The sequence below is a fragment of the Chlorocebus sabaeus genome, chromosome 23, assembly GCF_047675955.1.
Source record: "Chlorocebus sabaeus isolate Y175 chromosome 23, mChlSab1.0.hap1, whole genome shotgun sequence".
NCBI classification, from domain to species: Eukaryota; Metazoa; Chordata; class Mammalia; order Primates; family Cercopithecidae; genus Chlorocebus; species Chlorocebus sabaeus.
The window spans coordinates 43,766,181-43,790,670 of record NC_132926.1 but is presented as its reverse complement, the minus strand read 5'-3'; the positions used below and the strand labels follow the sequence as shown (position 1 = coordinate 43,790,670).

General features: G+C 43.1%; 1 protein-coding gene across 1 annotated transcript in view; it reads left to right on the top strand.

Moving 5' to 3' along the window:
* The first annotated feature begins 2,244 nt into the window (after positions 1 to 2,244).
* Positions 2,245 to 24,490, top strand: part of KDM3B (lysine demethylase 3B) — an 84,552-nt gene continuing 62,306 nt past the window's right edge. Inside the window, exons 1-2 of the mRNA XM_008014569.3 lie at positions 2,245 to 2,547; positions 22,778 to 22,945. Coding sequence (XP_008012760.1) covers positions 2,356 to 2,547; positions 22,778 to 22,945 — 360 coding nt within the window. The 5' untranslated portion in view covers positions 2,245 to 2,355. The remainder of the gene's footprint in view (positions 2,548 to 22,777; positions 22,946 to 24,490) is intronic.

The following is a 24,490-nucleotide window of genomic DNA, read 5'->3' as shown; positions in this document are numbered from 1 at the left end:
CTCAGAGATCCAGGCAGGAGCCTCTGTCCCTAAGGCTTAGCCTTTCTTTACCAGTTGTGGTGTTAATTTGCCAGGCAGCAAGAAGAGTCAAGTTGCTTAGCCTATGTCCTGGTTTCCTGCTTCAAATTGGTGGCACTCATCATTGAATACCAATGAAATGTGCTCAGGAGGACGGGATTGACTTGACTACCTGGAGCAGGAATCTTTGCAGGGCTGCAAATACACCCTAGAAAAAGTGAGGGTTGTTATCTGCGCTGGAAACAAAGGAAGGGCTTTTGGGAAGTGGAGGGCAGTGGCATGTAGTTAAAGAAGCTTAGAATTACATTTGTTTTTGTTTAAAACTGATGTTTCATTTCACCTACTGCTTGAGCAGGGGTAAAGTTTGAACATCTAAAATGACTTTGTCTCCCCCTTTCTTTCGAGTTTATTTTTGTTGGATTTTTCTGCTGTTTATTTTCTGTGAGGCCAAGTGTGATTTCATTTTTCATTCCTGAAGTCTTGTTAATATAGGAAAGAATGTAAACTCCATGAGGGCAAGAGTTTTGTTTTATTCAATATTGTGTCCCCAACACTTTGGGAAGTTCCTGGCACATGAAAAGTGCCGGCCACATTTGTTGAATGCATTTCCCTTTTTGCCTTTCCCATCCCTGAACTTAGGTACATTTCTGTCTCTCTGCTGAGAAATCAGCCTTGGACATTGGGGCAGTAGTTAAATCTCTGTATGGGAGAAAATCTCAGCTGTTAATTTTGATAGAAAAGTTGCAAGGCAGATAGATCTTGTATGGATTCACCCTTGTTCCCCTTCTACCAACTACAGCTTATGGGCCATGTGCTTTAAGAGGTGGCTCTCAGCCCAGAAAAACATTCTGAGTCAGGCCTCAGGTTGGCTGTGGGAGATGGAAGTTAAAAAGAAGTGGAGGGAGGAATGTTTCCTTGGCGCTCCACAGGGTTGGTTCTAGAATGATTTTCCTATATGTTTTATACTTCAGTAAAAGTATAAAGTCAATAGTTGGTTACCCCTCTCCCTAAGCCTTTTGTTACAAGAAAAGTAGGTCAAGGGTGTAGACAAGGTTATGGACAGGAGATAGCTGGGTAAGCACAGAACCTACTGCTCTTTCCTGTCTATAGGGAAAATCAATGAAAAAACGTCACTTTTAGAGCAACAGTCATGGGTTATTACTAGACCCTTTATCTTTTGTATTCGTTTTGTGTATACTCAGTCTCCGCATCCATGAGACCATGGAACTTGCTAGTCCCTGATATTGCCAACTTTACATGATTGAGGCAATTTCCTGTTGCTTATTGTGGGTAACAATCTAACCAAAAATCTCAGCATCTCACTTTCTCTACAGGCTCCTTTTCTAATCAGGAGCTACCAGTCTCCCACACCTGTATTAAATGCATTCAGATAAGAGTTACAGAATTTTCTTTGCCCCCAGCCCCACTAATTCCATGGTAAGATGGGGTGCTACTAAGAGAACCCCTTTACTGCTCGTCTATTTCCAGTTCCCCTAAGAGTTGAATGGAGAAACACGTAGACTTAATAACATTGGTAGACTAGGAAGGGGAAGAAGTTAGGTCGGTTTTAGGAAACACACCAAGATGTTGGGGGGGGGGCACGTTGGCCTTCAGTCAGTGGAAAGAGTGGTGTTATGCTTCCAATGGAAGTAATACATTGGCCAATTGGAAAGGAACCTAAGAAATACTGGCAGTATAGAATGGTGCTGTTATGGGCCAATGAGAAGAAAGATATTGTGTCTCATGGACCAATGGGGAGAACATTTCCTGCAAGACAGCAGGTTGGGTGGCTCATATTTTCAGGATAGGAAATCAGTGGGGGTATTGGAGATACTAAATAGCTCAAAACATCCACTCTCTAGGTACCTTGCCCCTCACCCTCTTACCCCGTAAATGTCTTTGGCATCCGAGGAGAGCAAGCTAAAAAGCCCTCTCATATGTACAACTCCCTAAAGGAAGATTGAGACCAGGGATGGTGCCAGGGGGAAGCTGAAGGAACCGCCCACTTCCCTACCCCGGCCGAACCTGCAATTCCCCTCCCGACCGCAGGGGGCACTGCAGGCCCCGGGGAGATTGGGGCGGAGCGCTGCGAGGGGCCAGGAGCTGCCGCCCCGCTCCAGAGCGCGGGGGGCGCTGTGCGGGGCCCAGGCTGCGGCTCCGCTCCCGGCCACGGGGGGCGCTGCGCGGCGCCGGTGGTTGGTGGTGGCTGTTGGGGGGGGTGGGGGGGAACGGCGGCCGCGGGTGGTGCGGAGGGAGGCCTTGCGGGCGGATCGGGCGCTTGGCGGCGGAGGCGGTGGGAGGCGGCGGGCGGGAGCGCGGGTCAGGCCGGCCCCGGCGATGGCGGACGCGGCGGCCTCCCCGGTGGGCAAGCGACTGCTGCTTCTGTTCGCGGACACTGCGGCCTCAGCCTCGGCCTCAGTCCCCGCGGCGGCGGCGGCGAGCGGAGATCCGGGGCCTGCGCTGCGCACTCGAGCCTGGCGGGCCGGCACGGTGCGGGCCATGAGCGGGGCGGTGCCCCAGGACCTAGCGGTGAGTGGCGGCCGAGTCGGGCACTCGAGGCCGGGGCTGCGGGGCCTGCGGGCGGCCTCCCCGGGGGCCTTTGTGAGGGGGCGGTGGGATGGGGGTGACCCATTTCCGTGCCCCCGCATCTCCTTAGCGCCCCCCGCCGGCACCTCGGCACCCCGAGCTCTTGCCGGCATGGCTTCCGCGTCGGGGTATGCGCCCCTGTTACCCCCGGGGGGCGGCCAGGGCGCCCGGAGCTGCTGCTTGCAGCCGGCAGGCCCCGCCTCCTGGGCGACCCTTTCTCGGCGTTCCCCCCAACACGCCTTCGGAGCAGACTCTCGAATCTTGAGCTCCTGGGAGCCTCAGAGTTCGGCCAGTGTTGCCGCTGCCCTCTCGAAGACGCGGACCTGTGGTCCCCAGCCTCTCCCAGGAGACCTGCGCCCTGTTCCTTTTCTCCCAGAGCCCCAAGTGGGGCGGGAATGTGGGCAGTTATGGGAGGCACGGAGATTGCAGTTGGAGCTGGTTGGGGCTTTTTTATCTGGCAGTTACTTCCTCGTCTGAGCTGGGCTCAGCCTGGCTGTCTCCAGAAAGGCCAGCTCTCGGCACTGTCTCGAGCTCTCCTCTACTTACGCTTCTGGGTGACAGGAGCTGCAGTTGTGGCTGTTTTTGATAAGTTTGAGATCTTTCTTAGTAGCCGAACGTGGCTGCTGGGTAGTACTTTTTGCTCCCAGCTCAGCTACTCCCCCAACCCGGGAGAGGTTTTGTTTTGAAACTTTGTGTTTGGGCTTGGCCCCTTTTGAATGCCTTGGTGAGTTTCGTGATTAAAGCTGTTCAGTCATACAACCTAACTAGCATTCGGGATCTTGATGTGTTATTCTCGTTAATGTGGCGGTAAAATATAGTGTTTGAGTTTTGGCAAGCCACTTTATTTCCTTATTTTGATAGGGGCCCTAGCTTCTCTGGTGAGATAAGGCTGTGAAAAATGGTGTGTGTGCGTGTTGGGGCAGGGGGTGGTCTTTTGGAATGTAATAGATCAGCAAACAGAAAGTAAATTTTCTTGATGAACTTGCTTCTGCAGATATAAACGGTAACGCAGTTTGTGAGATTTGGAAGTAATGTTGTAGGCTTCCGATGTTCATTTTTCTTCCTATTGATCAACGGTGTTAGACTGTCCTTTTTCACTAATACACAAGCTTTATGGATTTTTTTGTGGATGGCTTAGGCTTTGCTTCTGCTACTTGGGTTCATTTGCTTTGATCTTCATGCTGTGTAAGAAACGCTGCTAGGACATTTATGAGGCCTCAGTGGGGCAAATTTGCAAAGAGATATCAGAAATATAAGGGGTGGAATGATGATTAAGACTGGGATTTGGATTCCTCTGCGCTTTCTTTAAAAGATGGCTGGGATGGGAAAAGAAGTGTCCATTTCAGATTGATTCGACTCCCGTGGAGGCAAAACATACTTTGACCTAAGGCCTAGTTTGCCCTAGATATTCATTGGGATTTTTTTCTGGTTCTTGCAATGGTCGTCTCGTTTCCTCCATCAGATGAATTGCTAATGAGCTTTGCACCTGAAATGGCTCCCCATTCACTTTGTTGTTTGCTGTGCTCCCTAAGGGCAGAGGTTTTTGAAGCTCACTTCCTTTCTGGACACCCACTAAGCTAAATACTGAATAATTTTACCACTGAGCCCACGGAACTGGGTTCTCAAACCAAGTAAAAAGTTGCAGTGATTCTTGGAAATTAAAGCAAAGAACATTACAACTGTGTTGAGGTCTTGCATGGGGCTGTGTGAATATAGAAGCAAAGGCAGGTTTGTATTTTGAGAATACATTTATGCTCGTCTTACATGTATATCCAGGGACATAGATGATAAAACAGCCAGACCAAAACTCAGAGCCTTTAGATTTTTTCACCAGCTTGCAGAATTGTTCAATAATTGCTGTTTTGTTGAGGTTCTATTAATGACAATGACCAGTGTAGGATGAGAACGGGCCGTTTTGTTTTTCTTTCTTATTAAAAGAGATTTCCTTTGGACCGTGGGCATGTGGACCTTTCCAATTTGCACCACACACGGTAGTAAACACAACTGTCTTCCAATCAAAAGTGTTCTTCCCGTACTCAAGGGTGGAGTTTGCAAGCAGCTGGCCTGTGATTGGGCAGATTTTCATTCAGTTATGTTTAAGATGTTTTCAGGCATGCTTGGTTTTGAGTAATGCCTAGCAGGGCGCCCCCTTTTAAGGATGAGTAATTGAGGGTTGGATGAATGAGTTTCTGAAGTGATTGAAAACACACTTCTCAATTTTAGACTCCACAAATATACTCTTTCTAAATACTTTTTGATTCAGATATCCTATAAAATATAGTACTGATCCATTTAATGAAACGTTTTTTGGAAAACAGTAACAAAGCTAAGTGCTACCTTAAGATGAGATATGAAATAAAGGAGTCAGATCTGAGAGTTTTGTTGAGTGAGAGTTTTGTTGGTAAGGATCTCATAGGTGGACATCTTCACCAGCAAAAGCCATGCTGACAAATTATTCAGATGTTTAGCCAAGGCATGAAAACAGCTTTTTCCCCCTTTCTCATGGAATAGTAGTAGTTTTATTTGTGTTTTAAAATGGGCCTTTTTTTTTTTTTTAGAATAGTTTATTGGGTTTTTATGCATTTATTTCTGGCTCTTCTTTCCTAATCCGGTGTCCTCTTTGTGTTCCTAAGTCATTATTGGCTCATGTAAGTTGCAGAGACCTTGGGACTGTCACATATGTGTGTATTGTAGATAAAACAGACCAAAAAATAGAAAAAAGAAACCCATGGATTTTCCTTTTTTTGTTGTAAAAGCAAAGCTTGTAATTTGCAAAATGTCAAACAAAGGTTTACACAGGAAAAACCAGCAATCTCTTTGCTCATCTTTCTTAATACTAATACAAAAACATGAAAACATTCAACCATATACAAAGAGTTTCCTTTTTTAAGCAAATGGTGTCATACTGCACAATATTTACATCCTGCCTTTTTTTCTTTCATTTGACAGTATACCATGGGGATCAATACTTACAGATTTTACTCATCATTTTTGGTAACTACCTTATATTCCATAGAATGGATGTACCATAATTTATTCAGTTATTCCTCCTATTAATGGACATTCAGGTTATCTAAAGTTTTTTTGGCAGTATAGACGGTGCTGTCATTAATATACTTGTATATATATTTTTATGTAATCTAGGTTTTATTTCTGTAGTTTAGCAATCCAGGATTGAAATTGTTCTATTAAGAAGTATATGTATTTTTTATTTTATTACATAATGCCAGGTTATTTTCCAGTAGGTGTATAGCATTTCCTACTCCACCAACAGTACTCAAAGTGCTTGTTTCTCTTTACCCTTGCCATCACTGGTGTCATCAGTCTTTTTCGTTTTTGCCAATCTGATGGGTGAAAAACAGTATCCATGTTTTCATGACTATTTGTCCTTTTTTTCCATGTGTACTGGCTTTTTCATTTATTTGTTACTTATGGATATCTTTTGCTCATTTGAGAAAAATAGGAGTTGTCTTATCACTCTCTGCAAGTTCTGTGCATGCATATTAACTCCTTCACCTGCTCAATGGGTTGTATTTTGTTTCATTTGTCTCTTGACTTTTTTTTTCTTATTTTGAGACAGAGTCTCGCTGTGTTACCCAGGCTGGAGTGCAGTGGCTCCATCTCAGCTCACTGCAACCTCTGTCTCCTAGGTTCAAGCGATTCTCCTGCCTCAGCCTCCCGAGTAGTTGGGACTACAGGCACATGCCACCATGCCCAGCTAATTTTTTGTATTTTTAGTAGAGACGGGGTTTCACCATATTGGCCAAGATGGTCTCTATCTCCTGACCTTGTGATCTGCCCACCTCGACCTCCCAAAGTGCTGGGTTTACAGGCGTGAGCCACCGGGCCCGGCTTCTTGAGTTTTTTAATGGGTTGCTTTGCCATATAGAAAAATAAGAATTTTATGTTATCAGAATTATCGGGCCTCTTTTTGTTTCTTTGTTTTGTTTTTGAGACAGAGTCTTGCTCTGTCTCCCAGGCTAGAGTGCAGCGGCATGATTGCAGCTCACTCCTGGGCTGGAGTGATCCTCTCAGCGACTACAGGCATGCGCCACCAGGCCTGGCTAACTTTTGTATTTGTTGTAGAAATGGGGTTTCACCATGTTGCCCAGGCTAGTCTGGAACTCCTGGGCTCAAGCAGTTGCCTGCCTCAGCCTCCCAAAGTGCTGGGATTCCAAACATGAGCCACTGCGCCTGGCCTGACTTTTCTTAATAGTTTAGGATTACTTGACTGGGAAGGAATCCCCATCTTGAACCTGTATAAATATACTTTTTAAAACTTTTTTTTTTTTTTTTTTTGAGACAGGGTCTCTCTGTTGCCCAAACTGGAGTACAATGACACAATCACAACACACTGCAGCTTCGACCTCCCTGGGCTCAGGTGATACTCCCGCCTCAGCCTCCCAAGTAGCTGGAACCACAGATGCCCACTACCACGTCTGGCTAACGTTTATATTTTGTATAGAGATAGGTTTTGTCATGTTGCCCAGGCAGGTCTTGAACTCCTGGGTTCAAGCAATCTGCCTGACTTGGCCCCCTAAAGTGTTGGGATTACAGGCATGAGCCACTATGCCCAGCCAACATTCTTGTTTATTTTTACCTTTAGATTTTTGGTCCATCTGGAATTTATTTTTTATTTTTATTTATTTATTTATTTTGAGACGGAGTCTCACTCTGTTGCCCAGGCTGGAGTGCAGTGGCGTGATATTGGCTCACTGCAACCTCTGCCTCCTAGGTTCAACCAATTCTTCTGCCTCAACCTCCCAAGTAGCTGAGACTACAGGCATGCACGAGATCGGGTTTCGCCACGTTGGCCAGGCTTGTCTCGAAGTCCTGACCTCAGGTGATCCACCCACCTCGGCCTCCCAAAGTGCTGGGATTACAGGTGTGAGCCACCGTGCCTGGCCTGTACTTATTTATTTATTTAGAGACAGAATTTCATTCTTATCACCCAGGCTGGAGTGCAATGGTGTGATCTCGGCTCACTGCAACCTCTGCCTCCTGGGTTCAAGCGATTCTCCTGCCTCAGCCTCCCCAAGTAGCTGGGATTACAGGCGCCCACCACCATGTAATTTCACCATGTTGGCCAGGCTGGTCTCGAACTCCTGACCTCAGGTGATCTGCCTGCCCCGGCCTTCCAAGTGCTGGGATTACAGGTCTGAGCCACTGTGCCCAGCGGGAATTTTTTTTTTTTTTTTTTTTTGAGACGGAGTCTTGCTCTGTTGTCCAGGCTGTAGTGCAGTGGCACGATCTCAGCTTACTGCTGCAGCCACTGCCTTCCAGATTCAAGCGATTCTCCTGCCTCCAGTCCCAGTAGCTGGGATTATAGGCCTGCGCCACCACACCCAGCTAATATTTTTTATTTTTTAGTAGAGACAGGATTTTGCCATGTTGGCCAGGCTGGTGATCCACCCACCTTGGCCTCCCAAACTGCTGGGATTACAGTCATGAGCCACTGCGCCCAGCCCTTTTTTTTTTTATTTTAATGGTTTTATCTGTCACCCAGGCTGGAGTACAGTGGTGCAGTCACAGCTCACTGCAACCTCAAATTTGTGGGCTCAGTTGGTCCTCCTGCCTCAGCTTCCTGAGTAGCTGGGACTACAGGTACACAGCACCATTCTCAGCTTTTTTTTTTTTTTTTTTTTTTTTTTTTTGAGACACAGTCTTACTGTGTCACCCAGGCTGGTGTGCAGTGGTGCGGTCTTGGCTCACTGCAACCTCCACCTCCAGAGTTCAAGATATTCTCCTGCCTTAGTCTCCTGAGTAGTTGGCATTACAGGCGTGTGCCACCATGTCTGGCTAATTTTTGTATTTTCAGTAGAGACAGCGTTTCATGATGTTGGCCAGGCTAGTCTTGAACTCCTGACCTCAGCTGATCTGCCTATCTCAGCCTCCCAAAGTGCTGGGATTACAGGTGCGAGCCACCGTGCCCCGTGCTTTTTTTTTTTTTTTGGTAGAGATTGGGTCTCACAGTTTTGCCCAGGCTGGTTTCAAACTCCTGGCCTTAAGTGATCACCCAGCTCGGCCTCCCAAAGTGCTAGGATTACAGGCATGAGCCACTGCACTTAGCCTGGAATATTTTTGTAATTGGCAAGTGAGATGAGGGACCTAATTTTTTTTCTGCTGAGTGACCAATTGTGGCGACACTAATTTTTTTAGGTAAACCATTCTTTTTCTTTCTGTAGGTATAATTAAATAATGCTGTAAATGTAGTATCACTTGGTTTTGAATGTGTATCATAGTTATCTCATGTATCCAGAAGTTACCAGAGAAGTGAAAGCATATATGCCCTATTTTTTTTAGTCCCTTAATCTTTCATCTCTATTTCAAGGAAAGACAGATTCTAAAATACTCCCTTCCTTTGATTAGAGATAATGTAATAATTGTAGCAATGTCTAGGCTAGTACTATGTTTCTTCTATCTGAGAGTCTTCCAGGAGGAGTGACAGTGTATCTGCCTTCTGTTTTTACACCTCCCCACCCAACCTTTCCTCTGTCTCAGGGTGGGGTAGGTAACTCTAAAATACCTATTTTGTTTCTAAATAATGTAATAATTATAGTCAGGTCCAGGATAGTATTATATTTACTGTATTTCCAGTATACAATTCGCTACCTGTGGTCAAACGTAGAATTTCAGCCCTAGCTGAAATGGGAGTTTGTGGCTTTTAAAATGTTTGTGTCCTTTTATTACTTATAATTCCAAAAGTTAAAACTCTGATATCTTGATACTTATGCTCTGTTTATTAATGTAAATAGAATATGTTTTTGTGAATCTGTGTATGGTGTAGAGAACTTTAAATAAAAATGGCTTTGTACTTTTTGACATTGAGTATATACCATTTAATTGTGAGCCCCTCTAAGCCCACTCATCACCTTAACTCTCCCCTTACAGCAGCAGGTCTGTTTTTGAAACACTGAGCCATGGTTGAGTTTTTCAGACTCTCAAGCACTTTGTATAGTTGATTTTTAAAAAAAAAGATTGTCTCTGTGTGTGTGTGTGTGTGTGTGTGTGTGAGAGAGAATCTTAATAGTTCTATTCCTTTTTTTTTTTTTTTTGAGACGGAGTCTCACTCTTTCACCCAGGCTGGAATGCAGTGGCACAGTCTTGGCTCACTGCAACCTCCGCCCCCCGGGTTCAAGTGATTCTCCTGCCTCAGCCTCTCGAGTAGCTGGGATTACAGGCAAGTAGCTGGGATTACAGGTTCCTGCCACCACACCCAGCTAATTTTTGTTTTTTAGTAGAGACAGGGTTTCACCATGTTGGCCAGGCTGGTCTTGAACTCCTGACCGCAAGTAATCTGCCTGCCTTGGCCGCCCGAAGTGCTTATATTACAGGTGTGAGCCACTACGCCCAGCCATTAATTTCCCATTTGTTTCTAAGGGACTTGCTTCACTAACTCCCCACCTGCCAAGAGTTCATTCTCTTTTTTTTTTAATACACCGCTTCCTGGGTCTCTTCTCCAACTTGTTCTAGTTTATTTATTTAGTTCCCCCTCCACCAACAGACTCAGAATGGTGAGTAAGAAACGTGGCATTTTCTGTTGTGATTTTCTTTGCAACAGCTGGGGTGGGTTCTATAGGCTTTGCTTCCACAAGGCCTGGGGGACGCAACACCTGTTGTTGCTTCTCAGTTTTCCACTGCCTTTGACAGGTTAGTGGTTTTTAAGCCCTTTCCACTGTACCATCCCTACTGCCCCTGGTGCGAAAGCATCATCTTCTGCTCTTGATCTCTAGGTGGATAAAACCTGCCTGATTAGTAGTGACTCAGATAGTGTGACCTCTTTGAGTTTGGCAAGGGTCGAAACTCCTTTTTTTTTTTTCCTTTTTTCATGACTTCAGAGGTAATCAGGCTCTAGGGGACTGATTCTCTCTAACCAAACTCTGGAGACTGAATTGTAAATCCATATGCAAGGTTATTAATTTACAGTGGGAGGTATACCTACCCAGAGATCTGCATACAGCCCCTTCCTGCTCTGCTGTAGAGACCAAATTACTGGTAAGAAGGGTCTTCAATGTGCAAAGAATTGGACAAGGGAAATTGGGTGTTGCCAAAAGGCTGTTTAAAGCAAGCAGCCTTGATTTTAGTGATCCTCCACTTTTCTAGTATTTTCTGGCTTTCATTGCTTTGTTCCCTCTTTAACCTTTTCTTTTAATGCTGTCATCCATTGAAATCCTATACAGAGAAAAGAAAACCTGCTTATCCTTCAGGCCCATGCATCCTAGGAGCTACAAACCCTATAAAGCCTTTCTGATTCCCCAGCATGTTGTTTTTATTCTTTGTTCCTTTAGCACTTTGTGGATACCACTTTTTGGAATATTTATTGTAGTTTTTCTTGTTATAGATATGTGTAGCAAGATGTATAGCTTGTGAAGAAGTTCAGGAAATGCCACCCCAAAATGTGCTGCTTTGGATCTCAAACTGAAGGCACTTGGGGAGCAGCAGATGGAGGGCTGTCTCTGAACTTACTTCATCTACCTAAAGACACATCCTCCAAGAGGAACTCTACGCCGAGCGCTGTGGCTCACGCCCGTAATCCCAGCACTTTGGGAGGCTGAGGTGGGCAGATCACTTGAGGCCAGGAGTTCGAGACCAATCTGGCCGACATGACAAAACCCCATCTCTGCTAAAAATTACAAAAATTAGCCGGGCATGGTGGCGCACATAATCCCTGCTACTCGGAGGCACAAGAATGACTTGAACCTGGGAGGCAGAGGTTGCAGTGAGCCAAGATTGCACCACTGCACTCCAGCCTGAAAGAAACAAAAAAAAAAAAAAAAAGAAGGAACGCTATTGTCATGAATCTCTTCCCTGCTAACCTTATCAACCAGGGCAGATTAATTCCTATCACAGGAGATGAGACTGGAGGTCTATACCACATGCAGACAGGCAACTTTAGCTGTCACCTGTTCTTCTGAGGACCCATTGATTTTTTTCCCAAAAATCATTAAGCCAGGTTCAGTGGTGTGGACCTATAGAGAAGATCACTTGAGCCCAGGATTTTTTTGTATACACACACACACACACACAATATCTTAAATAAGTGAATAATGTATGTGGTTTACTCTCCCCTAAGTTGCCTATGAGAAATATAGAAATGTAATTATTTCTATAATTTTATATTATTACATAATTATTTCTATAATTTTATAATTATATAATTATATAAAAACTATTTCTATAATTTCTTTAGAAATACAAGAAAGCTTCTCAGTCTCACTGGGTTCTGGGTATTTACTTTTCCTTCTTGTGATGCCCCCTACATGTAACAAATTTGTATTATTTTTCTCTCCTTAAACTGCTGACTGTTAATCACCTAACCCTCAGAAGGTAGAGGGAAAGTCTTCCATCCTCCACACTTGCTTATCTATTCAACTAGATTGTAAATTCATGGAGATCAGGAAACATGGATTTTTCTCTTTTTTCTCTTCTTTTCTCTAACCACTCTGTCTAAAAAAAGTAGAACATTTTGAAGCCCCTATTAGGCTGATGTTCGCTTCCGATTTATTACGGAATTTCTACTCTGCGGCCCCGTTATCTTTATAATCTTTCAGTTTTTTTTCTTTTATATGTTTTTATTGATATGGACTCACTACTAATTTTTTCATCTTGATATTAGAGTCACATTTGGGACTCCAATCCAAGGTACACTTGCCTTTGGTTTTGTGATTTGCGTCCGTGTTGTTTTCTTAGATTTGAAACATTTGGTGTTTTCTTTTTCTGATTCTAAAGTAATGCATGTCCATTATACAAAATGTAGAAATTATTATTATTATTTTTTTGAAACGGAGTCTCGCTGTGTCTCCCAGGCTGGAGTGCAATAGTGTGATCTTGGCGCACTGCAGCCTCCGCCTCCTGGGTTCAAGTGATTCTCCTGCCTCAGCCTCCTGAGTAGCTGGGACTACAGGCTCCCGCCACCACACCCGGATAATTTTTTGTATTTTTAGTAGAGACGGGGTTTCACCGTGTTAGCCAGGATGGTCTCAATCTCCTGACCTCGTGATCCGCCCACTTTGGCCTCCCAAAGTGCTGGGATTACAGGCATGAGCGCCTGGCCTCATACTGCATTTTTAATTTTGAATTTTGCTTTTTCATTTAATGTAGCAGTTATTTTCTTTATTTTTCTTTTTTCCTTTTTTTTTTTTTTTTTTTTTTTTTTTTTTTGAGATGGAGTCTCACTCACTCTGTCGCCCAGGCTGGAGTGCAGTGGCACGATCTGTGCTCACTGCAACCTCCTCTCCCGATTTCAAGTCATTCTCCTCCCTCAGCCTCCCAAGTAGCTGGGATTACAGGTGCTGTGCCACCATGCCCGGCTAATTTTTGTATTTTTAGTAGAGATGGTGTTTCGTCACGTTGACCAGGTTGTTCTCGAACTCCTGACCATAAATAATCTGCCTGCGTGAGCCTCCCAGAGTGCTGGGATTACAAGTATAAGTCACCACACTCAGCCTGTTATTTTCCTTTTTTACTAAAAATTATTCATTTTATGGGTGATTTTAATTTTCTTGGTGCTTTTCTGTATTTTCCACTGGTAATTCATGTATTGCTTTTATAACCCAAAAGAAAATAATAAATGCTGTGCAAGGAATTTGAACGTAATCTTATGCACGTAATTTTTTTTGGCTGAGTAATTTAACTCTTCCCCTTTCATTGGATATTAAAATTGTTTCAGATTTTAGGCTTCATCTATAATGCCATGGTGAGCATTTTTGTGAATAAAACCTTTTCAGTGTTTAGGGTTATTTACTAGGATTATGGTCCGAAGTGGTATGATAGACACTGAGTATGTACATGTTTAAGATTCTTGATATATAGCAATTAAAAAAAAAAAAAAGTCATGCCAGTTTTTACTCTGACCTGAGTTTGCTTATGGAATAAGCATTTATCTGGAGCCCATATTCTGCTACGCATTTAAAGTCTTTATTTCTTGTAATCCTACAGGCAATCCTTTGAGGTCTTTATCGTCCCTATTTATAGGCAAAGGAAGTGAGGCTCAAAGAGGCTAAAGTGACTTGCTCCAGGCTACACAGTTAAGAAATGGGAGAGGTGGGATGCAAATCTATATCTGTCATTCCACACCCCTGAAAGCACTAGATTCAGGTTATTTCCATTGTTCCCATGTACTTCACATTTATTTTATTCAGGATGTTAGAAAGTAGAAAAATTTGGGGATATTTGGTAGAAAGCTATCTCTCGAGAGTCAAAGAAACTGTAAAGAGAAAATTATTTTTTATTTGAAAACAGAGGTATTCAACTCATGCATCTACTCCCACCTTGACAAGATATCCCACAGTTGTGTAATATTATTTTTAACAGAGTTCACATTTTGTTTGGAGTATAGGTAGGAAAACTGGAAAATTTAGGAGCCTTGGAAAGTTATCTTTGATTTCCTTTACCATCTCACAGTCATCACCATATCCTGTTATTTTTATCTCTAATTTCTCAAATATACTTTACATTCATCCAGTGTTCTTTTTTTTTCTCTTTTTTCTTTTTTTGAGACAAAGTCTTGCTCTTGTCCCCCAGGCTGGAGTACAATGGGGCAATCTCCACTCACTGCAACCTCCCGGATTCAAGCGATTCTCCTGCCTCAGCCTCTTGAGTAGCTGGGATTACAGGTGCCTGCCACCACCCCTGGCTAATTGTTGTATTTTTGGTAGAGACGGGGTTTCACCCTGTTGGCCAGGCTGGTCTCAAACTCCTGACCTCAGGTGATCCGCCCACCTCGGCCTCCCAAAGTGCTGGGATTACAGTCATGAGCCACCACGCACGGCCCATACAGTATTCTTACTGGGTTAGGTCTTTTAACTGGGTTATTATTGCTTTGTAATTGGTCTCCCTGCTTCCGGTTTCTTCCATCCATATCTTCCAACCTGACCCCAAAGGCAATTCTTTCCTCTTTTTTTTTAAAAAAATAAGTTAATTATAAATACATTCTTTTAGGCCAGGCGCAGTGGCTTACACCTGTAATCCCAGCACTTTGGGAGGCCAAGGCGGCCAGATCACATGAGGTGAAGAGTTCAAGACCAGCCTGGCCAACATGGTGAAACCCCGTCTCTACAAAAATACAAAAATTAGCCGGGCGCGGTGGTGCTTTGCCTATAATCCCAGCTACTTGAGAGTCTGAGGCACAGAATGCCTTGAACCCAGGAGGCGGAGATTGCGGTGAGCCTAGTGATATTGTCTCAAACAAATAAATAAATAAATAAGTAAATTCTTTTTTAAAAAAGGAAACATCTACTGATGAGGCTAAAATACTGTTCACTGTCTCATCCCAGCCCTCCCACTCACAATCCCCTCCCCTCAGATAATCTGCAACTTGCTTTTTTCCCTCACATAATGTATCTCAGTGATCTTTCCACATTGGTCTATTAGATAGATCTCATTTTTAAAAACTCCTATTATTTATTCCATAGTATAAGTTGTATTTTAGTTATTCACCTAATTATAAAATGCTTTATAATTTCCATTTTGATTTCCTATTTAAACTGAGTTTTGAGAACTTCCCCCTATTGTCTTTCTTTTTTCTTTCTTTTTTTTTTTTTTTGAGACAGGGTCTCACTGTTGTCCAGGCTGGTGTGCAGTGGCATGATCATAGTTCACTGTAGCCCTGACTTCATGGGCTCAAGCAGTCCTCCTACCTTAGCCTTCCAAGTGGCTAAGACTTACAGGTGCACACCACTATGCCCAGCTAATTTTTTATTTTTGTAAAGATAAGGTCTCACCTATGTTACCCAGGGTGGTCTCGAACTCCTAGGCTCAAGTGATCCTCCCACCTCAGCCTCCCAAAGTGTTGGGGATTACAGGCATCAGCCACCATTCCTGGACCCCATTATCTTTCTATAGTTTACTAGGTCTCCCCACCACCTTTAAAACTGTCAGTGCTCCTTCAAGGCCTGTAGAGGCAACATAAGCTCAGATAGGTCTAGGGAGGAACCAGACTTGTGAAAAACAGCTGGGTGACAGACCAAAAGGTGTAGTGGGCATTGGCAGCCGCTGGGGAGTGCACACGCTGCCTAAAGATATTCAAATGCACAAGGCCGGGCGCGGTGGCTCAAGTCTGTAATCCCAGCACTTTGGGAGGCCGAGACGGGCGGATCACGAGATCAGGAGATTGAGACCATCCTGGCTAACACGGTGAAACCCCATCTCTACTAAAAAAAAAATACAAAAAACTAGCCGGGCGAGGTGGTGGGCACCTGTAGTCCCAGCTTCTTGGGAGGCTGAGGCAGGAGAATGGCGTGAACCCGGGAGGTGGAGCTTGCAGTGAGCTGAGATCCGGCCACTGCACTCCAGCCTGGGCGACAGAGCGAGACTCCGTCTCAAAAAAAAAAAAAAAAAGATATTCAAATGCACAATATAAACAAACGAAAGACCACTCCTGGCCAAACAGCATCTTTGTCAACAGGTTTCAATTTTTCAACCATTAATATGCCAGTCAGAGCGCTTTACAGCTTACTTACTAACCACCTCCTCCTACTGCTCCCAGAACACTTGATCTGCTTTTATTTTTCTCTGCCTTTGCACCTGCTGGAAAGTCTTTCCTTCTTTTTTCTGCCAGAAGTATGCAGCTTGTCCTTTAAGACCCAGTTTGTATACTACTACCTCTTCTTGAAACTGTTCTGGTTTCCCAAAACAGATATCTTGTCTAATCTAACATAGCCTATTCAAATCTTTATTATTATCCTGATTACTTCGCACTGAAATAATTTCTGTACCTCTCTGTTGGGCTCCTCTAGGGTGTGAGTCCCTACTGTCAATTTGCTGCCTTATTTACCTTGATATTCTTGGCCCTGGCAAATGCTTCACTTATAAGAGGCATTCTATTTGTGTTAAGAGAGTGAATAAATGAATAATGTTATTAATTATAGTAAGAATGGCCTTGAGAACAGCCAGAATCCAAACTGATGATTACATGACAAACATGAAGCCCCATATCACTTAGATTACTACCATCTGATTTTGTCAAACTTAGGATAATTTATTTTTAAAGAACTTATTTAAATGTCACTAAAATGAATATAAATCACATGTAGACCACAAAGAGAAATGAAAGCAAGAGTTTTAACACTAACTTTTCTTAACTAATAAAATACTTTACATGTAATCCTTGGGTTCTAACCGAAGCATGTGTTGCACCATTTGCTACTTTTACTCTAATAGTAGAAATTTAATCTGACTTTTTAAAAAATTTCTTAGCTGATCATGGTTTGTTTTAATCAGGCTTTTAAAAAATTATCTTGGCGGGGCGTGGTGGCTCACCCCTGTAATCTCAGCACTTTGGGAGGCCAAGGCAGGTGGATCATGAGGTTGGGAGTTTAGGACCATCCTGGGCAAGATGGTGAAACCCCATCTCTACTAAAAATACAAAAATTAGCTGGGTGTGGTGGCAGGCACCTGTAATCCCAGCTACTCAGGAGGCTGAGGCAGGAGAATCGCTTGAACCCAGGAGGCAGAGGTTGCAGTGAGCCGAGATCGCATCACTGCACTCCAGCCTAGGCAACAGAGAGTCCGTCTCAAAAAGAAAAACAAACAAACAAACAAAACCTCAAACTGTTTTAATCCTCCCCTACTAAGATTATCAGCCTCCCTTGGTCATCTCTGACTCAATCCAATCACTACCTTTATTTTTGCTAGTTTATATCCCTTCTTTGTGTCCTGTGGCCTGGCCACTACCATTAAGAGTATGTGTTCTATGTACTTAGATTTAAAATGGTTCTTCTTCTTTTTCTTTCTTCTTTTTTTTTTTTTTTTTTTTTTGGAGACAGGGTCTCACTCTGTTGCTCAGGCTGGAGTATAGGCTCATGATCGTAGCTCGCTCCCGCCTTGAACTCCTGGGCCCAAGCTGTCCTCCCATCTCAGCCTCCTGAGTAGTGTGGACTACAGGTGTACCCCACTATGCCTGGTTTTTTCTTTTTTTTTTTTTTTTTTTTTTTTGTAGAGACAGGATCTTGCTATGTTGCCAGGTCTGGTTTTGAACTCTTGAACTGCTGGACTCAAGTGATCCTCCCGCCTCAACCTCCCACAGTGCTGGGATTACAGATGTGGGCCACCGCGTCCCACATGAAATGATTCTTTACTTTGTATGTTCTAACTCTTTCATTTTTGTAGCTAGGAAGCCAAGTACAGTCCTGGGCCAGAAACAAGCTTCACTCTTGGGGGAATATGTTTACATATATCCATAGTCCATATTTATATATATCTACATTCCATATTGCTCTCAAAACAAATTCATATTATCAGATTGGAGCTGTCGTTTGATCCCGGAATGTGTAGTACAGGGTTTTTTCAGATTTAACACTTTATTCCATATCCTTTCCCCAAGTAAGGTAAGAGATAATTGCCCTTAAATTAGGTAAAATGTAACTCCCAAATATTTTAACTTTTTCCTAATGTTTTTAGGTATGTGATGATAGTATTGGATTCTTGAATATTAACTTTTAAAATATTCAAATTCTTATCTACAAAGAATAAAAATCATTACAGCCTTAGCCCAGTGGCTTATTTTAGTGTTGTTCTTGTTTTTGTGTGTTGGTATAACATAGAATATTATGATTCCTATGTTGATTTTTAAAATGGTTGGCAGATTAGAACTATTCATCATGGCACCTAGCCATTGGTTACCATGGAGCCTCAACCTCTGGTTTTCTGAGGACACCTGGTAGAGTACTGTGTCACTCAGGGTCAGATCCAATCTGGGTATTGAACATTCCAGGCTGCTTTTCATGGTTTGCAAGGTCTTGTCTGTCCTCCAGCCATTGTGTCCTCCTGAGATCAGTTCATCTTTGTGATGGCAGCACTTCTTTTCTCTGGTTCAAAATCGAAGTCATTTTTTAATTCTCCCGTACTTCTATGTTCAGCCAGTCATCAACTTTGTGATAGGGGTCTTGGATTCTCATAAGCACAAGTCACTTCCTTCCTCATTTTACTACCCCTAACTCTGGGTCATGTAAGAACACTCACTACTGTTCCCCCACCATATACACACACACAAAACCTTTTAATGATAGTTGCATGCACACACCCACACCTCCCATTGACAGCTGGATGAAGCGCCAATCTTTTATCCAAGTGTTCAAGGTCTTCCACATCTACTCCTAGCCTTTTTAGCCTTGTTTGCTACTGCTTCCTCCCCATAGTATGTTAAATAGTTCCTGGCCATCCCAGAACTTAACTGGGGCTTTTGTTGTCCTCAGCCTCTATCAGTTCCTCTGCACCTCTGAAGTGATCTTATGCCTCTGAATACCCACCATACTTTTTTTTACCCTGTTTCTATTTATCATGTGACATACTGTTGCCCAAATAGTGCTTTATAATCAACCAAAGTGCTTTAGAATCTGTTCCTTTAATTTTCACAACCAGTCCATGAGGTAAGAAAGATGTGTCATATCACAAAAGAGAAAACTAAGATTTGAGGAGGGAAAAGTAAGTTATCTAGGTTTTGCAAGAGAGTAGAACTGAGACACTAATCCAGGCCTCCTGGAACGTGAGCTCCAAACTTTGTACATTATGCTGCCTTTCTTGGTGCCGGAGTCTGCACTTCAATGTAAGTTTGAATACATCTCTGTCTTTCCAGTTGCCTGTAAGTTACCTGAAGGCAGGGACTATGTCTTATTCCCCTATAACATGTATGTATGAATGAGCCTATTTATATATTAAATATACTGCAGTTCAATGTTCTGTCCTTTTTCTTTGTAAAAATCATTCTTCTCCTCTCTGAGTCTTGCATCTCCATCTTTTTATTAAGTAGAAATGAAGCTTACTTTTCTCATTGCTAATTTCTTTGTTGGAGTATTATGGATAATAGAACTAGAACTTTATAATGAATTTAACTTTTGGGATAACTTTTCAGCAATGCACTTCATTCAGTTCACAAGGATTTGTTACCTGTGAAGAGATTAAACCAGTAGCCAGGCTACTGAGCTATGGTTCCATACTTTCCAAGTGTAAATTTCCTGAATTTTCATATCATTATAATTTTTATGTTGGTTACTTGAGGACACGTATACAAACAAAAAGCTATTGTGAATTCAGTAATATTTTTCTTCAAATTTTTTTCACTGTGGTAAAATCAACATAAAATTTTATTAACAATTTTTAATAGATTTGAATTTTATTAATTACATCATCTACATGTATTTGAAAAATGATAGTACATACATCTGCAAGACCTCTGACATTCATTCTAGGAAATACTTGGTGCCCCTAATACTTACAGATCCTCCTGGTAACTCCGCAGTTGCCAGTTGGGAGTCACGTCTATGGGGATTCTAATATTGTCCTACATCACTTAGTGTTGCCTTAAGAAGTTTCATGTGAGGTTTTTTTTTTTTTTTTTTTTTTTGAAACAGAATTTCGCTCTTGTTGCCTAGGCTGGAGTGCAATGGCACGATCTCGGCTCACCGCAACCTCCGCCTCCTGGGTTCAAGTGATTCATCTGCCTCAGCCTCCTGAGTAGCTTGGATTATAGGCATGCGCCACCACGCCCAGCTAATTTTGTATTTTTAGTGGAGATGGGGTTTCTCCATGTTGGTCAGGCTGGTCTCGAACTCCTGACCTCAGGTTTGATCCGCCCTCCTCAGCCTCCCAAAGTGTTGGGCTTACAGGTGTGAGCCACTGCGCGTGGCCTCACGTGAGAAATTTTATAGAGCCAAGTAGTTGGAGAAGCTTTGCTTCCCTGAGTAATTGCTGTGTGTTTTCCTTGTGGACAACAAGAACTATGCAACTGACTTTGTCTCCATTTTTATATTGGGCTTTGGGAAACTTAAAGCCAAATATGTCACACAGGCTGTGCCCAGTGGCTCACGCCCGTAATCCCAACACTTCAGGAGACCAAGGTGGGTGGATCAGTTGAAGCCAGGAGTTCGAGACCAGCCTGGCCAACATGGCAAAATCCCATCTGTACAAAAAATGCAAAAATTAGCTGGGCGTGGTGGTGCACACCTATAGTCCCAACTACTCGGGAGGCTGTGGCAGAAGAATCGCTTGAACCTAGAAGGCGGAGGTTGCAGTGATCCAAGATCGTGCCAGCCTGGGTGACACAGCAAGACTCTGTCTCAAAAAACAAAAAGTCATAGAATCACAGCAGCTATATAGATCCTTATTTCCTGCTAAGTTTTCCTTTTTTTTTAACTTTGATAGTGACTTCCTGTTGTAGTTTGCTTGGCTCTGATTTTAATTTATAATTTATTGTTTTGTTACACGTGTTTCCCAAAAGCCAACAAAAATCCTTAGTTGATGGAGTGGGATATAAATAAATAAATACTCTGGCCCTTTTGTGACCAGCTATATATTAGGCACTGGACATATCTATTATAAATAGTGATAATTTATATACATATGTAGTTTTTTTTGAGATAGAGTCCCGCTCTGTTGCTTAGGCTGGAATGCAGTGGCATAATCTCGGCTCACTGCAACCTCCACCTCCCGTGTTCAAGCAGTTCTCTGCCTCCGCCTCCTGAGTAGCTGGGATCACAGGTGCCTGCCATCATGCCCAGCTGATTTTTGTATTTTTAGTAGAAACAACATTTCACCATCTTGTCTAGGCTGGTCTTGAACTCCCGACTTTGTGATCTACCTGCCTTAGCCTCCCAAAGTTCTGGGATTACAGGCATGAGCCACCGTGCCTGGCCACATATGTAGCTTTTGATGCTGTGTTGACTCATCTTCAGAAGTCAGAATTTATATAGAAAGTCAAAGCTGGGGCCAGCCAGGGTAGCTCATACCTATAATCCCAGCACTTTGTGAGGCTGAGGCAGGAAGATTGCTTGGCTCCAGGAGTTCAAGACCAACCTGGGCAACATAGTGAGACCCTGTCTCTGCAAATAATCAAAAATTAGCTGGACATAGTAGTGTCCGCCTATAGTCTCAGCTACCCAGGAGGCTGAGGGAGAACTGCTTGGGCCTAGAAAGTCAAGGCTGTAGTGAGCCATGATTGTGCCACACAGCACTCAGTTTGGGCAACAAAGTAAGACTCTCTCAAAAAAAAAAAAAAAGGTCAAATCTAAGCATAGTATTTATTAGAAAAATGTAGCTTCATTTAATGTAATCTGCTTTCAGAACTGTATAAATACAGTGTCTACTTAAGTATATCTCAAGAAGTGGAGTATCTGTTCAGGGAAGAAGAAAGCATTGTGACTACAGCAAGTCTCTGCTAGCTGATGTGAGATTACTGCTGACAGTTGCACTTAAGAATCCACATGCAGCTTTGTGTGGTGGCTCACACCTATAATCCCAGCACTTTGGGATGCCAAGGTAGGAGGATCACTTGAGCCCAGGAGTTCAAGACTGGCCTGGGTAACATAGCAAGACCGTATCTCTACTGAAATAATTAATTTTAATTTAATTTTACATTTTAAAAAAGGCTGGGCACAGTGACTCACGCCTGTAATCCCAGACTTTGTGAGGCTGAGGTGGGCAGATCCCTTGTTCAGAAGTTCAAGACCAGCCTGGGCAACATGGTGAAACTGTGTCTCTACAAAAAATAAGCTGGGCATGGTGGCATATGCTAGTAGTTCCAGCTACTTGGGAGACTGAGGCAGGAGGATCATTTGAGCCCAGGATGCAGAGGTTGCAGTGAGCTGAGATCACGCCATTTCACTGCAGCTTGGGCGACAGAGTGAGGCCCTGTCTCAATCAATCAATCAATAGAATCCACACACAGGAATGGGAGAACGATGTTTTTCAGCATTTTATCTTTTTGAATTTTTGCCATATACATACATCACCTATTGAAAAAATAATTAAAAGTTCACAATTTCAATAGAAGTATTAAAAATTTCTTCCCATTGGATTATGAGCTTTTTGAGACCAAGAAGTATGCCAGATTCCTTTCTGTACTCCTGAACCTAGTATAGTATGCCCTCAGCTAGTTTGTGTAGATATGAATTAGAAACTAAGAGTTGCCAATTTCGGTAGGGACATGACTAAAAATTACTGAATGACTGTGAATAGTTCATGCCTCCTTAACTCTGTTCCTCCTCTTCAGAATGGGGCAGAGACCAGCTTCCTGGCTCTGAAGATCAGTTTTTATTGACATCCGTTAAAAGATCTTAAACACAAGTTAGAATTATTCCTAGTCAGTTGTTCAGAACAGTGGGGTTTATGTTCATTTGTAAGTATAGTGTGAGATTTTTCCAAGTGTGACTTCCAAACTGCTTTTTATCTCTTTTTGCAGATCTTTGTAGAATTTGATGGCTGTAACTGGAAACAACACTCTTGGGTAAAAGTTCATGCTGAAGAAGTTATTGTGCTTCTGCTGGAAGGATCTCTTGTATGGGCACCCCGTGAGGACCCAGTCCTTCTCCAGGGCATTCGAGTCTCCATTGCACAATGGCCAGCCCTGGTGAGTGGCTTTTACTGGGTGGGAACGTATCTGAGCTTTACTCCTATAATATAACTATGACATGTTACAAACAGAGTATGTATAAGAACTGTATACTTTGTCCTTAACGTACGTTTATTCTGAAGTTACTAATGCAAAAATTAGGAGCAGTCTTTTCTCCTTTGTCCTCCAAAACGTTTTACATTAGGTGATATTTGATATGAAAGAATTTTTTTGGCCGGACATGGTGGCTCATGCCTTGTAATCCCAGCACTTTGGGAGACTGAGGCAGGAAGATCATTTAAGCTCAGGAGTTTGAGACCATCCTGGTAACATGCCAAAACCCCATCTCTACAAAAAATACAAAAATTAGCTAGGTCTGGTGACACATGTCTGTGGTCCCAGCTACTTGTGGAGCTGAGGTAGGAGGATGGCTTGAGCCCAGGAGGTTGAGGCTACGGTGAGCCATGATTGTGCCACTGTATCCAGCCTGGGTGACGGAGTGAGACCCCTGTCTCAAAAACAAACAAAAAAAAACAATGAAAAGAATTTTTTCACCTTTAGTCTTTTCTCAGAGCAAGGTTTTGAAACATTATTTGTAACCTTGAAGTTTTTTTTCAATTATGGAGTGAAATAAAATAGCATTATAAAATTTATTTATTTTTTTGAGACGGGGTCTGGCTCTGTCACTCAGGCTGGAATGCAGTGGTGCAATCACGGCTCACTGCAACCTCTGACCCTCAGGCTTAAACCATCCTCCCACCTCAGCCTCCCAAGTAGCTGGGACTACAGATGCACAGCACTGCACCCAGCCTAATTTTTGTATTTTTTGTAGGGATTGTTGCTCATCATGTTGCCTAGGCTGGTCGTGAACTCCTGGGCTCAAGCAGTCCACCTGCTTCAGCCTCCCAAAGTGCTGGGATTATAGGCATGAGCTACTGTGCCTGGCTGTGTGTTATAAAATTTAATTGTGAGAGTATCCATTTGTTTCTGTCTGTCCTATTAGCAAAGTATGGGTATAAATGGTAACTTCTAAAAAATCCTAATTCTCATGTGGCTAACCAAATTAAATAAATAATATTCAAAACAATTTTTTTAACCTATTGATGATATGTATCATCACTTACTAAACTGTCTTTTCATTTGCTTTTTTTGTTGTTGTTGTTTTGAGACGGAGTCTCACCCTGTCACCCAGGCTTGAGTGCAGTGGCACAATCTAGGCTCACTGCAACCTCCACCTCCCGGGTTCAAGCGATTCTCCTGCCTCAGCCTCCCGAGTGGCTGGGATTACAGGCATGCACCATCATGCCTAGCTAATTTTTGTATTTTTAGTAGAGACAGGGTTTTACCATGTTGTCCAGGCTGGTCTTGAACTCCTAACCTCAGGTGAGTCACTTCGCCCAGCCCTTTCATTTGTTTTTTGTTGTTGTTGTTGTTGTTGTTGTTGTTGTTGTTAAGGAGGTTCATTCTTGTTGCCCAGGCTGGAGTGCAATGGCGCTGTCTCGGCTCACTGCAACCCCCGCCTCCTGGGTTCAAGCGATTCTCCTGCCTCAGCCTCCCAAGTAA